The sequence below is a fragment of the Podarcis cretensis genome, assembly GCF_951804945.1.
Source record: "Podarcis cretensis genome assembly, chromosome: 11".
NCBI classification, from domain to species: domain Eukaryota; kingdom Metazoa; phylum Chordata; class Lepidosauria; order Squamata; family Lacertidae; genus Podarcis; species Podarcis cretensis.
Genome location: NC_137180.1, coordinates 63,489,431 through 63,504,737, shown reverse-complemented (window position 1 = coordinate 63,504,737; position 15,307 = coordinate 63,489,431). Strand labels below are relative to the sequence as shown.

At 44.7% G+C, this 15,307-nt stretch overlaps 2 protein-coding genes across 4 annotated transcripts in view; one reads left to right on the top strand and one right to left on the bottom strand.

The window, feature by feature from the left end:
- Positions 1-6,915, top strand: part of LOC307226321 (uncharacterized protein) — a 31,159-nt gene extending 24,244 nt beyond the window's left edge. The window contains exons 3-6 of one of the 2 annotated variants that reach the window (XM_079995066.1): positions 1,071-1,205; positions 2,975-3,031; positions 3,719-3,809; positions 5,312-6,915. In XM_079995066.1, the coding sequence (XP_079851192.1) occupies positions 1,071-1,205; positions 2,975-3,031; positions 3,719-3,809; positions 5,312-5,525 (497 nt within the window). In that variant the 3' untranslated portion in view covers positions 5,526-6,915. The remainder of the gene's footprint in view (positions 1-1,070; positions 1,206-2,974; positions 3,032-3,718; positions 3,810-5,311) is intronic. The other variant, XM_079995067.1, reaches the window with a different exon arrangement.
- On the bottom strand, positions 6,912-14,986 carry NUDT2 (nudix hydrolase 2). Of its 2 annotated transcripts, none has more exons than XM_079995161.1 (3): positions 14,891-14,986; positions 10,408-10,550; positions 6,912-8,515 (listed from the first exon to the last, which is right to left on the bottom strand). In XM_079995161.1, exons 2-3 carry the CDS (start codon positions 10,541-10,543, stop codon positions 8,202-8,204), a joined length of 450 nt encoding a protein of 149 aa, XP_079851287.1. In that variant the 5' UTR covers positions 10,544-10,550; positions 14,891-14,986; the 3' UTR covers positions 6,912-8,201. The 2 variants fall into 2 exon arrangements, with proteins under 2 accessions (XP_079851287.1, XP_079851286.1); XM_079995160.1 differs by lacking the exon at positions 14,891-14,986 and adding an exon at positions 14,391-14,487.
- Between the last annotated feature and the right edge of the window lie 321 nt (positions 14,987-15,307).

The window sequence follows — 15,307 nt, the reverse complement described above, 5'->3', positions numbered from 1 at the left end:
GATGACACCAAACTGGGAGGGGTGGCTAACACCCCAGAGGACAGGATCACACTTCAAAACGACCTTGACAGATTAGAGAACTGGGCGAAAACAAACAAGATGAATTTTAATAGGGAGAAATGTAAAGTATTGCACTTGGGCAAAAAAAATGAGAGGCACAAATACAAGATGGGTGACACCTGGCTTGAGAGCAGGACATGTGAAAAGGATCTAGGAGTCTTGGTTGACCACAAACTTGACATGAGCCAACAGTGTGACGCGGCAGCTAAAAAAGCCAATGCAATTCTGGGCTGCATCAATAGGAGTATTGCATCTAGATCAAGGGAAGTAATAGTGCCACTGTATTCTGCTCTGGTCAGACCTCACCTGGAGTACTGTGTCCAGTTCTGGGCACCACAGTTCAAGAAGGACACTGACAAACTGGAACGTGTCCAGAGGAGGGCAACCAAAATGGTCAAAGGCCTGGAAATGATGCCTTATGAAGAACGGCTAAGGGAGCTGGGCATGTTTAGCCTGGAGAAGAGGAGGTTAAGGGGTGATATGATAGCCATGTTCAAATATATAAAAGGATGTCACATAGAGGAGGGAGAAAGGTTGTTTTCTGCTGCTCCAGAGAAGCGGACACGGAGCAATGGTTCCAAACTACAAGAAAGAAGATTCCACCTAAACATTAGGAAGAACTTCCTAACAGTAAGAGCTGTTCGACGGTGGAATTTGCTGCCAAGGAGTGTGGTGGAGTCTCCTTCTTTGGAGGTCTTTAAGCAGAGGCTTGACAACCATATGTCAGGAGTGCTCTGATGGTGTTTCCTGCTTGGCAGGGGGTTGGACTCGATGGCCCTTGTGGTCTCTTCCAACTCTATGATTCTATGAACATGGGAAGTAGGGTGGTAAAATATGTTTGTCTTTCTGCATGCGCTTATAGTAGGCATTTTGCACTCACCTGAACCCTTGCAGGGAAAGGGACAGGGCACAATGGGAAAGGGTGGGGCAACCGGGCTACACACCTGACCCCCCTCTGTGCCCCAAGAACATGGATTGCCCTCATATCCCTCTCTCCCCCCCCCTTCCAGATAAAACTACTGCGTTGTCAGAGATCGTCACCTCCTCTAGAGACACCAGACCCACATCTCCAGCAATCGTTGAGGAACCTAATATCACCAGCAATCTTCCAAAGAATGAAGATGTCATCCTGGAAGCAGATGACGGTGAGTACGACCAGCAGGGTGGGGATTTCAGCCTGAAGAACAAAGGACCGTAGGATTGCAGAGTTGGGAGGGAACCTGAGGGTCATCTAGTCTAACCCCCTGCAATGCAGGAATATGCAGCTGTCGAACCTGCAACCTTGGCATCAGCACCGTGCTCTAGTCAGCTGAGCTACCCATGCAGGATAAAGCAAATGGTCCCAAGCAAGCCAGAACTTCCCATTTCCAACACGGTTCAGGGGACTATCCTCCAGGGCTTGCAGGAAACAGCTCTCCTCAGCAACTGGTATTCGGAGGTAGACTGTCTCTGAACCTGGAGGTTCTATTTAGCCACCACAGTTAATAGCCAGGGATAGATGCGTGCTCTTCTATGGGTTTGAGTAATCCTCTTTCAAAGCCATGCAAGCCAGTGACCAGCACTGAATTAGATGTTTCTGAATTAAGCTTTAATTCTGGGCACCTTCCAACAGAATACAACAGAACACCACACATTAAAAGCTTCCCGATACAGAGCCGCCTTCAGATGTCTATCGAATATTCATCTCCTTGACATCTGATGGGAGGGTGTTCCACCACTGAGAAGGCCCTCTGCCTGGTTCCCTGTAACTCCACTGCTTGCAGTGAGGGAACTGCCAGAAGGCCCTCGGAGCTAGACCTGTCTCCAGACTAAATGCTGGGAGTAGAGATGCTCCTTCAGGTACACAGCACAAAATCTGGCAGAAAAAGAGCTATTAAGCTGTCCTCCTTGCTTGGATTTAACATGTGCCTGCCTTTACCCACGTATGGTTGGAATCGTGCAAGCTGCATCCATGTAAGGTGCAATTGTATTGTAAGTATCACCCTGCTTGTGAAAAACCTAGCTCATCAGGACGTAGGGTTCTGTAGGCTGCCCTAGCCTAGACTAACATGTTTTTACAGGGGCGTCCTCCAACACGTCAATAGTGCATTCGTGGTGGATTTATACTGGACCTTCCGCACATAATTTCACTCTCTCCGTTGCTCTGCAATGCTTCTTCAGAGTTACTGCATTATTGCCATTTGCAAGCAATAGGGATGGAAGGACTTGTTCTTTGCATTTCTCTCCGTTTCTTATCTTTCCAATTTTAATTTCAGTTCTCCCCATTTCTGGAGCAAACTGCGATTTTAAAAACCCTCGTGAAAATTCACCAGCGTTTTAGTGCAAAGTTCTCCACGTAAACACATTTTTGTATGCAGTTTTGAGTGACGTACATATTTCTACAAATGATTTCCCCTAGCATAATGTATTTTTGTAGGTTATTTTCACTGCAGGGCCGATTAAAGTTGAACCTCCTTCAGGTCAACTATTATAGGAGCAGGAGTCCTGGTCACCCTAGTGTGATTTCTTGCCCTCCTTCTCACAGTGCCTGCCTGGGCTCCCCGGCCTTGTTCTTGCTGAAATAGCCAATCTACACCCCGTGAATTGCATGTGGCATCTCACAGGAGAGAACACTCCTCCATACAAAACAACAAAACAAAAATCCCTGCACACGGAAGACTAGCATGCCAGGGACACTTTTCCCTGACACACTGTTTTTCTACTTGCATGGATATTTTTATTTTTTTATGGCCTTTGGCAGCACCCTGAAGAAGGCAGGTCTGCAGCCCACCCAGAGGTTGACCTCTGCAGTGACAACAAATCCTGAGTGTAGCTGGCCTGGAAACAAAAGTGCAGAGGCGAGTGAAGATCGCGAGATTTTCTCTTCTTGCTCTGAATCCTTTAGTTTCATTCTCCCTCTTTCTCTCCTTGCCAGAAAGGCACATGCCTCATAAGAAACATCAGAGGAAGGGGGCAGCTTCCCGATCTACAGGTATGATGGATAGCGAGTGGGAAATGGAATATTCACCGTAATTATTATTCTTTTGAAACAAAAAATAAAAAATAAAAGCCCGTATTAAATTCACAAACACAAAATGTGGTATTAGCCACTGGCCTGGATGGCGCTAGGATTAACTGAACTCAACAGGGAGCTTAGTGGAGCCTCCCTGGACAGAGGCATTGTACCCTGAAATACAAAGTGAGTTCAGTGGCAAGAGCCACATGCCCTCATAGCTGACTTTCTGGGGTCTGTATGTCAGTGGTGGGCGGGGTCTCCCTTACGCACACATTCAGATACACCCATTCTTCTCCGTAATGCACATCCATTCATTGACTCTCCACTCCTGCCTCCCCATATCCCAGCAATCCAGCTTGCAGTGGAAACAGTCTGGGAGCCCTTCTACCCAACCTCTGCTGCAATTTCACAGAATCGTAGAATTGCTGGAAGGGACCCCGGCAGTCATTTAGTCCAACCCCCTGCTATGCAGGAATCACAGCTAAAAATGGCTAATCCAACCTCTTTTTAAGAACCTCCAGCGAAGAAGAGGCAGGCTGTTTCCCCAAATATTCCCCACCCACCCAGGTGTACGAGGAAACCGCCTTAAAATGGTAATACAGGAGACGTAGGAAGAGCACAGGAATGATGTAATTAAACATACAGGGTGCAATACACTTTCAGGGACCAACTGGAGGACGGTCATACTTGTCCTGAGCCCGCTGGCCTTTATCCTGGGAGTGACAATCCTCATTCTCAATATCCGGTACAACAGGTAAGAGGACCATTCACCCCACAGTGTTGCTGTCTCACCAGCAAAGTCTCTGTTTTGCTCCGCTTTCTCTTCTCTACATCACAAAGGCCCTGGCTTCAGATTCTGCCTCCTCTGGTGTAAGTTCCCTCCCTCCTTCCGGGGCCTCAGGCTACAATGTGGGAGCAAATAACGCTGACCCCCCCCCATGGCTGTTGCACAAATTGCAAGAGGATATTATCTGTTGAGTACTTGAGCTCTCCAAAGCGCCATAGGAATACTAAGCCAGAACGCCTTATTCTAGGTGCGCCCGCTTGACCACTTTGATCTGCGGAACTGGCACTATTACACGTTTCACATTTGTAGGAACTTGATTGCTTAGTGTTGGACTTTGGAACTCCTTGCCTCTTGACATCAGGCAGGCACCTTCACTGCACTCTTTCCGGCACCTGCTAAAAACATAGTTTAGACAAAACTACCCAGAAAGTTGATGCGAGTTTTAATGCTTTTAGTCTACAGGTAACTCACATCTTTCACCTGTTTTCCATGCATGGTCGCAATTTTGCACAGGTGGGGTGGGGAATAAATAAATGAATGAATGAATGAATGAATGAATGAATGAATGAATGAATGAGGAGTGGAGGAAACCCACTCTCATGATTTGTTTCACCCCAGAGCCTTCATGATCTCCCCAAAGTCTCGCATGGGGGCGAGTTTCAAGGGTTCCTTACTCTACACATTTTTGCATATACATTTGGACCCCCTAAACTGAACCCTTGTGTAAGATGTGAGTTAACACTATTGTTCTTTTAACAATTTGACAATCTTAAATTGTAATAATAATAATAATAATAATAATAATAATAATAATAATAATATAATTTATTATTTGTACCCCGCCCATCTGGCTGGACTTCCCCAGCCACTCTGGGTGGCTTCCATAAAAACCAAAAATACACTAAAATATCACAGATTAAAAACTTCCCTGAACAGGGCTGCCTTAAGATGTCTTCTGAATGTCAGGTTAATTAATTCTTCTTGATAATTTTCTTTCTTTTTTGCAAACTGCTGTGAGGGCTTTTCTTTTAAAAACAGCCGAGCGGTGTATGCATTTTATAAAATAGAATAAAATTTAAATTATGCAGTGACCAAAACCACCAGGTTGAGAGTTTGGTGGTAACTGCAGTGGGGACACTTCTCTACTGGCATTTCATAAGAGTTTTAAGAAGAGCTCTCATTTTTTAGTAAGAACTTGCCTTGAAAATAAGCAAGCCTGCTGCCCTGATAATCAGGATTGTGGAAACCCAGTCAGATGGGCAGGGTACAAAGAATTAAATTATTATTATCTTTCAAGTGGATCAAAGCTGATTAATCAGTTTTAAATTCATGACTGCCTTAAATTGGCCCCACAGAATATTCAAGACACCACTTGCCAAGTTCACTTGCCTAATAGGCCTCATAGGAAAATACCATTCTGGGTCTCTCAGTAATTTCGAAGCATAACCTGCTGCTGCTTCCTGCTTTAGGAAGAAGCGGAAGCAGAAGCTGTCTCCTTTGAAGAGCTGCTGTGTGGTTCACGAGGAGTGGCCACCCTTACCTAGGGCACCTAGCCCCAGCATCAAGGGGCAGATCATCCCGGCGTCCCCCACTCCTTCGCTGAAGCATGGCGAAATCTTGATCGAATGGAAAGATGGGACAGTCACACCGCTCTTCGACAGCATGAACTATCAAATATGCTGAACATGACGGGCGCTGACTCTGTCGCTCTCAAAGCAAGTGCTTCTGGCAGCGTTCGTTTGACCAAGATCCATGCAGCCAATTTCATTAGACTAACAGTCCTGATAGTTTTCGTAACAATCACATCTGCAATGCACAGCTACGCAGCTAGGCACAGAGCTTCGCTTTGTCTCAAAATGTACAACTGGGGTTGCCTGCATTAAGAAACGGCCGAGGGGCTAGGCTAGGTTGAGGGTGCTGCTTTGAGATGGTACGGTCCTCACACAGGAGATGTATTTGCATGAAATCTAATTCTGGATCAGGCAGGTTAGTTATTAAGCATATTTGCCACCCCCATGTGGGTGGCAGGTAGGTCAAGATGGCATCTTTCCATCTCACGCTATTGTGGTACAGTCCTCCCATTAGAACCAGTCACCCTCAGAAATGCAAGTATGAAATCAGCCTCTGAAAGGACCACCTCGATGGAGATTGTTTGCGTCACAGTTCAGGTCCTTGTGCGTCTTACTGTATGACTGCAAAGGGCTTTCTCCAGTCCACAATGTGTGTGGTGAGCCTGAGGCAACACTGGAGAAAAGGGTTGGGATATCTGTGCCCATGTCGGACCTAAAAGAGGAGGATAGCAGCAACAAACAAGAACCAGCTTTTTGTGCAAGTTCACCTTGGGGCAATCTTTGCTCACCCCGGGCGAGCAGCTTGTTTGCAAGCAGCAAAGGAGAATTAGAATGCAGCTGTATATAGAACTTTGCATTCAGCTAACACAGCCCTTTCTGGGAGGCTAACAAATGCAGTCTCCTTGGCTATGGCTTAGCTTCTAATAAGGACATACCAGGCATTACAGAATGATGCAGGGATGCTAGTTCCTTGCCTGGAAGTTTTTCACTCTCCAGGTCTTCTCTAACCCTGATACTTAGGGCCACACCTCCCATTATCACTCACTATTGGCCACGGCTGCTGGGAGATAGTGCCCCAAACCTATGGGAGTGTGCCAGGTTGGAGAAGGCTGCTCAAGAAAAGAGAGGTTTGAGGGAAAGCTGAGTTATGAGCAGCCCCTCGGGCAACAGAGGATACACAAGGGAGAGTGAGCTGTTCTTAAGGACTTAGCAGCTTGCTTTACTCATGTCCGGTTTTCAAAGGCAAGCTGTGGCTCTTGAAAGCAGTGTGCAGTGTTAAAACCACAGTGATACAATGACATCCTTAAAAAAAAAAAAGCAATTGAATTCTTCTACCGTGCCTGATACACATTCCTAGACACTCTTGGCAGATATTAACTGGAGCATGCTGCTGCTCCCAGCTTGATTGTTCTGGATGTCACACTAACTCCAGCCCGGTACCCTCTGCCTTCACTCAAGCAGCTTGTTTTAAACCAGGCTCAAAATAAAGGACTAAACCTGAATGGGGATTATTTATTTATTTTTAACAAAAAGCACACATCCGCACACAGAGAACTGATCATGAGACATGCTAGTTTTGTGTGATCACTGTACAAGGGCTTTTCTGTTCCTGACATGGATTTTCCTCAACTCGCTGTAAACTAAGTGGAGTCCAGTGGCCTGCAGGCGAGACCTGAGCTGACCTGTGGGATAAATGGATGGACTTCTGCCCAAATTGCAACACTGCAGTAGCACTGGGGACGGCACTGGTGCAGAGAGGACATCTGTGCCACACACAGGAAAATTATCACGCTCTTGAGCTTCTATGCTTTGTCAGCGTGTGTGTGTAGCAGCGTGATCATGCCGAAATGTATTTTATTATTTTTATATCCCGCCTTCTTCCCTCCAAGGAGCTCAAGGTGGCATACATGGTTCTCTCCTTTCCCATTTTATCCTCCCCACATCCCTACGGGGTAGGTTAGGCTGAGACGCAGCCAGTGGCCCAACATCACACCCAGCAAGCTTTATGCCTGAGTGATGATTTGAATCAAGGCCCTAACCTGAAACTCCAGCCACAATGCCAGCCCTGGGTCAAAGGCAATGATGGAAGTCCACAAAGGTGTTAAGACAAGGATTTTGGGGTCAGGAAAATGGCTAGGTTTTGCCCACGTGAACACTCTCTATATCACATATAGGCAAGCTGCTTGTGGGCAGAGGGTGTGCCTAATAGGCAAGCCTGTGAGGGCAGAGGGTGTGCCTAATTTTTCTCTGCTGCTGCTGCTGCTACAAGTTTATACAAATGCATAAGACACTGCCTTGCTGGATCAGACCTGAGGTCCATCTAGACCTGCATTCTGTTTCCAACAATGACATACAAATACCTCTAGGAAGCTCACAAGCAGCCACAACGTCGACGAGCATGTGTCTATTTGCTGCCTGCCTCTGAACCTGCCACTTGGTTAGCGTGGCTAACAGTCCTTGATAAAGCTCTCCTCCATGAACATCACTGAGCGCCACAAACTTTAAGTTGCATCCAGACCCTGTTTCGCCAATTGTCAATGCCCAGTATAAAGGCTCAGCATATAACTTATAGAGGCTGTTTTGAATTCTGCTCGCGCTAAACATCCCTCTCTAAGAATTCGGGCGGATGGAAACATCCATGCTTTAAGTAGCTTGACATAATTAAAGTGCATCTTTAAAATTTTTGCATTTCCCCCCTAGTATTCTCTGCTTTTATTTTTATGGAATCGTCAGTTAAACTTTCAGCTAAAAAACAAACAAAACCCCATTCCTGCATCCCCTGGAGCATTCAGCCTTTGGAGCAGAGAAAGTTGTGTGCCTCCCTAAAGGCGCCTTGCATGTCCTTGAACTCTGCAAGCCTGCAAGCATCATTGAGGGTCAGCCAGCAAAAGGCCTGGTGCTCCGATGAGAGCTTGACCTCTGTGTTGTTGTCCTTCATTTCAGCCAGCCAGTAGATGACGGTTTTGGCTTTGCCGTTCACAGTGTAGTTCAGCTCCTTTTTAAACCCATCAACGATGGTGAACTGAGTGGAGTCCAGCCCAGCCTCCTCCTGCGTCTCCCGGAGGGCGGTCTGCAAGTCATCTTCCCCAGGATCAACGTGGCCTGGCACGAGGAAAGGAAAGCAGAATTTTCAGGAAAGCTGAAACAAGGGGCTCTGCTTTTTATCTTTTCCTGACACTTCGTTCTAGAGTACTTTTTATGTTGTCACAGAAAAAGAAAGTGTTTTTGTGGTTGGCTCCAAACATCACCATGCTTTACTGCAGAGGTGGCTGCATTTAATGTGTCTCCAACATATTTACAGACCACCTTATCCTCAGGGCTTTGGACAGGTAGCAAGTCAGAACCATTCTAAATCAACACTTTCCAGATTTAAATCTGAGCACCAAAGGCCAGTCTAAACAGAGGAAGCTGCCTTGCGCCAAACCAGACTATCTGCAAATCCAGCTCAATTCTTTTCTACTCTGACAGTCAGAAATGGCTCTCCAGGCTCCTTCTCAGCACTTGCTACCTGATGCTTTTTTGAAATGGGAGATTCTGGGATTGAGGCTAGGATGAACAGGGACTTTCTGCAGGCCCACTATTTCCTTTTCACACACTTGCAGTCTGCAACTGACACAGCAAAGGCCTAATTGGTCACAAGCAAAGAGACAGCATTTAAGGTGTGTCAGATCTAAGCCATTTATTCACTGAAACATTAACTAGCAGCACATAAGCTGTGGCCTTTTAGAAGTGGGCAAGATGTTTTTAATATATTTCTTTTTCCTCTTGGTTTTAATGTATTTATGTGGGATGTTTTGTCTGTTTGTTTGGTTGTAAGTCACTTTGGGTTGCCCTGGGCAAGATTAAAAGCCCCAGCCAGGATGACTAAGGAACGATGAAGAGTTGTAGTTTGGCAACATCTGAAGGGCCACAGATTAGTCACCCCTGACTTTAAGGTTTGCAATGGTCACTAGTGCAAAAACAGGAGTATCACTGCCATAAAATAAAGGAAAATGCTACAATTAAGTTATTTTGAGGAAAGTGAGTAGGGCTGGGCAACATATCAATATATCCAAAACCAGTTTGAAGTCCGTATCATGATATTGGTTTCATAACTTTTTACCTAGCGATATATCATGAATGTGTGGGATTGCTATGCAAAAATCACAATACTGTATGGGGGAAAACTGTAAAGTCAGCCAGTGGCTCTGCACAGCTCTATGCATATTTCAGACACTGTTATATATCAGGGTATCGTGATGTTTAGCTTGTGATATATTGTGATGTTGAAAACTAAGTATTGCCTGGCCCCAAAAGTGAGTTGAACATGGGGAAAAGCACATCTGGGGAAGGAGGCTATCCCTGCCAGCTACACCATTATTTCTAACACAAAGATCCCATTTTCAGTCAGGTATAAATATAGCCTGTTTTCAAGCTAACTTTAGCATTCCCTGAGAAAAGTCAGCCTTTGCTTTCACACAGATATATTATGGACAGAAATATAAACACAGCAAGCCACATGGGGTCTAAGAAAAACAAAAGCAACATAAATAATGCCTAGGCCAGAGCTCCTGCCCTGAAATATCATAAACAGCCAGCCAAGGAGTCTTATCTGTAACACAGCGACTCCAGGAGCAGTTTCCAGGAAGCAACAGTCCAAAGAAGACTCAAGAGTCAAGGGGAAAGGACTTCTGAAGTCACAGCAGAACGGCATATATCACACTATGTCAACATTATTATTATTCACTTGCAAAATACAAGAAAAACATGTACTTGTCTTAAAATACAGATGATTTAATTCAGGCATAGGCAAACTCGGCCCTCCAGATGTTTTGGGACTACAATTCCCATCATCTCTGACCACTGGTCCTGTTAGCTGGGGATCACGGGAGTTGTAATCCCAAAACATCTGGACGGCTGAGTTTGCCAATGCCTGATTTAATTCCTTGATCAGTTGACAGCCCTGTTGAGAATCTCTCTGAAGTTGCTGGATAGCATAAAAACTTAAGACACACCTTTCGGAGGTGTCCAGTGATGAGACCCATAGGATGTCTGCAGGAGAAGGTACTCAATGTTGTTCCCAGCAACAGAAGCAGACGATGTCTCACGCAGCTTCCTGAAGATAATCAAGCCACATGCTCTCAATGACATGATTGTCCTATCCAGAAAAAAGTACAAATGAGAGGTATTAGTAAGTGCAAAGTCGTGGTAGTCCTACAGTGAGCCAAAGTAAGGATGGATGGGACTGGAGAGGCTAGACCTGTGGGTCACTGCGAAACTCCGTATCTGACCATTAGCCATGTGAGTCATAGTCCAAAACATCTGGAGGGCACAAGGTTGGGGAAGCCTGCTTTTAGGTGTTTAGCTGATCGTTCTTAAGAATCTTCTTAATTTCACAGGGTTCCTGATTTTGGGGTGGGGGCTTCTAAGTTCTTCTAAGAATCCTCCTAAAGAACTTCCTACTCAAATGCAGAAATGCCCTGATTGGAGCAGGAGAAATCTGGCGTACTCAGGGACACTGGGGTTGGCAGTTGTACCCCCACAAGTCCAATATAATTTATTCCACTGGGTGGAAACTCTTCCAATGCTTTATTTTTCCATGGAAGGTTTTTATTTATTAAATTTGTATACCATTTGAAGAGCACAGGCGGTTCACAACATAAAAATACAAAATGAGAACACAGAATACATTATAAAAGAAAAACAAACCAATTAACACTCCTCTCACAAACATATTTAAAAGGTCATAGATTGTTAATCAGCCAAAGGCCTGGTTATGGAGAAATGTTTTTGCTTGGAGCCTAAAGATATATAATCTTGGGGAGAGCATTCCACAAATGGGGAGCCACTGCAGAAATGCCCCAGTCTAGTGCTACCATCCTCCACCTCTCTTGGGGGAGGCACAGACAGAAGTGCCTCAGATGATGATCACAGGGTCTGGGTCAGTTCATATGGGGAGAGGCGGTCCTTGAGACAGTCCTGAACTGTTTTAAGGCTTTGTGTCAAAACCAGCTAATTGGTAGCTAGTGCAGCCGAGCCAGGATCGATGCAAAAAAACCCCCCATCTTGTCCCAGTGAACAGCCTGGTCGCCAAAATCTGCATGAGTTGAAATTTTCAAACCATCTTCAGAGGCAGCCCAACTTATTACATGCTGCAGTAATCTAAACTAGAGATTAGGTAAAGGTAAAGGTAAAGGTCCAGTCATGGCTGACTCTGGGGTTGCGGCGCTCATCTCGCTTTACTGGCTGAGGGAGCCGGCGTACAGCTTCCGGGTCATGTGGCCAGCATGACTAAGCCACTTCTGGCGAACCAGAGCAGCACACAGAAACTCTGTTTACCTTCCCGTCGGAGCAATACCTATTTATCTACTTGCACTTTGACGTGCTTTCGAACTGCTAGGTTGGCAGGACCAGGGACCAAGCAACGGGAGCTCACCCCGTCATTGCGGGGATTCGAACCGCCGACCTTCTGATAGGCAAGTCCTAGTCTCTGTGGTTTAACCCACAGCACCACCCGTGTCCCTTGCAAACTAGAGATTACCAGAGCAAAAATAACAGGCTGCCTTGTCCATGTAGGGGCACAGCTGGGCTACTAGCCAAAGCTGATGGAAGGCACTCACTCGTCTACCCCTCTGATCTAAAATTGTTCAGTAATCATGATTTCTCATCAATCCAATCTAGGGAACCACCCACTTACAGTGCTTCAGTCTTATTTGGATTCAGCTTCATTAGTAACAGTGAACAGATACCAACAGCAAGTAAGATGTTAGGCAAGATTGGCAGTCTTAAAGTTGCAATTTATGTTTTTTAGGTGATTATCCCTAAAAAGCATGTGAGTTAGCATATCGTACACCATTCTCTGGGCACCAGGCTGGCGCAGTACTAATGGAAAGATAAAGTCTTTTAAAGTCAGTATTTTTATGTATTTTAAGTAGATCCCCCCCCCTCCTTCATTTTGCTGCTTTAAATTGCCTTGGTCGCAATCAAAACATGCTGCTTCCACCTCAAGCTGCATTACAACTATGATGGCAAATCATGATTACTGAACAATTTTAGATCAGAGGGGTAGACGAGCGAGTCTGCTGCAGCCAGAACATCAGTCTTGCGACACCTTGAAGACATTAATAACTTTTAACATGGCATAAACAGCTCACTTAATCAGATCCAGGAAGTGTTATACTGAGTTGAAGGCATTCATACCTACATTGTTGGAAGGGTTGTGTATGTGCAATTACAAAGTGGGGTCAAAAGGAAATGAAAACCAGAGAAGTACAGGGGATTATAATTGTACTATTAACCTTGGACATTCACTGTTAATTTGTTTACTGAATTTTCACTGGTCTGCATTTTCATTTACCTCTGATATCACTGATTACTATTCCCAAGACCAGGGCCGGAATTACTGAAGGTAATGGGGCCCTTTCTATGTCCAGCTGTCCTTTGTCAACAGCAAATTGTCCCTGTTTTTTGTGTTGAATATATGCTATATGGTGATTTATGGATCTAATAGATATCTAAAGCTATTTGCACATAACAAAATATGTATTTTATCAAAGTAATTGTTGAACTGAAATACAATTAAGAAGAAGTATATTGGGGGGGCAAGAGAGGGGGGAAGAACCTAGCCATCTGGGGATTTTTTTTTCATTTTAAACCTTTAAAAGTCCTTTTTTAAAAAAAGTGCACTGGAGGCTCAGATTCAGGAGGCCCAGGCTTTGGTGACAAGAACAAAAAAAGCTCAACAACTTTGGGGCTCAAAAACTGTTTGGATTTTTACTTCTTGAAATATGGCAACCCTAAGGCATACATTATGCATCTGATGAAGCATACAGTGGTACCTCTGGTTAAGAGCTTAATTTGTTCCGGAGGTCTGTTCTTAACCTGAAGCACCACTTTAGCTAATGGGGCCTCCTGCTGCAGCCACGCCACCAGAGCACGATTTCTGTTCTCATCCTGAAGCAAAGTTCTTAACCTAAGGTACTATTTCTGGGTTAGCGGAGTCTGTAACCTGAAGTGTCTGTAACCCGAGGTACCACTGTAATCTACAAAAGCTTATGCTGTAACAACATCTGTTAGTCAAGGTGTTGCATGACTCTTTGGGTGGGATCCTAAGCCTGTGCACTAGCAGAAGCCAGTGCAAGGTCTCCCACCAGCCCAGATGGGCTTCCCTCCTCCCCCAAATCTACTCTTGAGGGTCAGAAGGTCAGACACTCAGAAGGTCAGCAGGAGGAAGAGAGGGGAGATCCTGCCATCTGGAAAGCAGAAATGTTTCACTGGTGGAACAATTGCAAAAGCACAACATCAAATTTCACCCTGTTGTTGTTACTGTAATAAAGATGTTAACGTATTTATTAACCATATAACTGCAATTAAGATGCCGAATACCAGTAATATTGTAATTGTTAGAATTGTTAAGCAATCTTACTCTGATTATTATTGGCATTACTGTAATTAAGATACTGATAATAATATTACTGTCAGCACAGCATGAGACTCTTAATTGTGGGTTCGAGCCCCACATTGGGCAAAAGATTCTTGCATTGCATGGAATGACCCTTGTGGTCCCTTCCAACCCTATAATTCTACGATCAACAATATTACCACAATTAAGATATCGATTAACAACATTGCTGTCATTATTAACAATAGCATTGCTATTGAGTATGTAACTGAATTGTGTGGAGGAAAAAAAAGCAGTCATTAAGATATGAAGCAAATATTAACTAAGTTAACTAGTTATGTAGAGGAGCAGAATGATTATTTTGACAATCATAAATAAAAAAGAATAAAAATGTACACCCCACCCCCAAGACCATTCCATTGTAACTATCCAACCTCCCAAAATGTCAACACCTCATGATGGTTTGACCGCTTTCCATTTTAACAGTACAAATTCTACGAACACCTTCCTTATCTCCTCAAAATCATTTCTCCTGCATATTCCCTATCTTAATGGCACATTAATAAAATAGCTATAATTAATAGTTATATCCCACACCTCTTTATACCATTCTTCCATTTTATATTCTGCTTGCCCCTTCCTAGCGTAATTTGTGCCGCTGTCAATAAATTTGTGAGCAAGTCCTTCATAGGCTGCCAACCTTCCACCCCATTGTAAATTGATAATAATGCTACCTCTACTTTAACCCAGTGATTTCTATTATCTCCTTACGATATTGAGCAAATTTTACTGTATTTTTGGTTTTTATGGAAGCCGCCCACAGTGGCTGGGAAGGCCCAGCCAGATGGGCGGGATATAAATAAAATATTATTATTATTATTATTATTATTATTATAACAAACTTTTAGGTGAATAACTGCAAATTAATGAAACACGAGAATGCAGTGCTGCTGTTGTTACTGAGATATGAAGCACGCGATCTTGATGAGTTATTGCTATTAATTCACCAGATTGTGAGGAGAATTATTAGGACTGTTTATTCTTAAAAAATCAGGTTATTATTATTTCTTAAGGTACTGAAGGAATATTCTGATTACGCGAAGCAGGAAAAGGAGCAGCTCAGGGGAGCGGCCTCTTCCAGGCTGGCCTAGCGAGCGCTGACTGGAGCTTCTCGACCGCTTCCCTCACCTCGAGGCAGCCCGAATGGGAAGGAAATTTCCCTCACCGGAGCTCGCCCTCAAAGGGGCTTCCCCATTGGGCGACAGGCCTGCCAATCTTTTAGTCACCGCCGGCCTCAGCCCAATCACAACCCGCGGGTAGCGGCAGAGGGGAAGTCACGTGGCTGACCCTTGGCAACAGCGCCCGCCGCCGTGACTACGATATCCAATCAGAAACCGGAAGGCGGTGCAATACGTCAAAGTCGAAGCGCTATTGGACTTTTTTTATCGCAATTGACGTGCGCCGGACGAATAGCAAAGAAGCATCCGCTTCCGTCTCATGCTGCGTGAACAGCC

What these genes read in the sequence shown, in the direction of transcription:
- NUDT2 (XM_079995160.1), bottom strand. Translation starts at nt 14,482, where the DNA reads ATGAAGGACTTGCTCACAAATTTATTGACAGCGGCACAAATTACGCTA. An exon ending in TGGAAGAATGGTATAAAGAG is followed by an intron (nt 10,551 to 14,390) that starts GTGTGGGATATA and finishes TTTTCTGGATAG; the next exon opens with GACAATCATGTCATTGAGAG. An exon ending in TCACTGGACACCTCCGAAAG is followed by an intron (nt 8,516 to 10,407) that starts GTGTGTCTTAAG and finishes TCCTCGTGCCAG; the next exon opens with GCCACGTTGATCCTGGGGAA.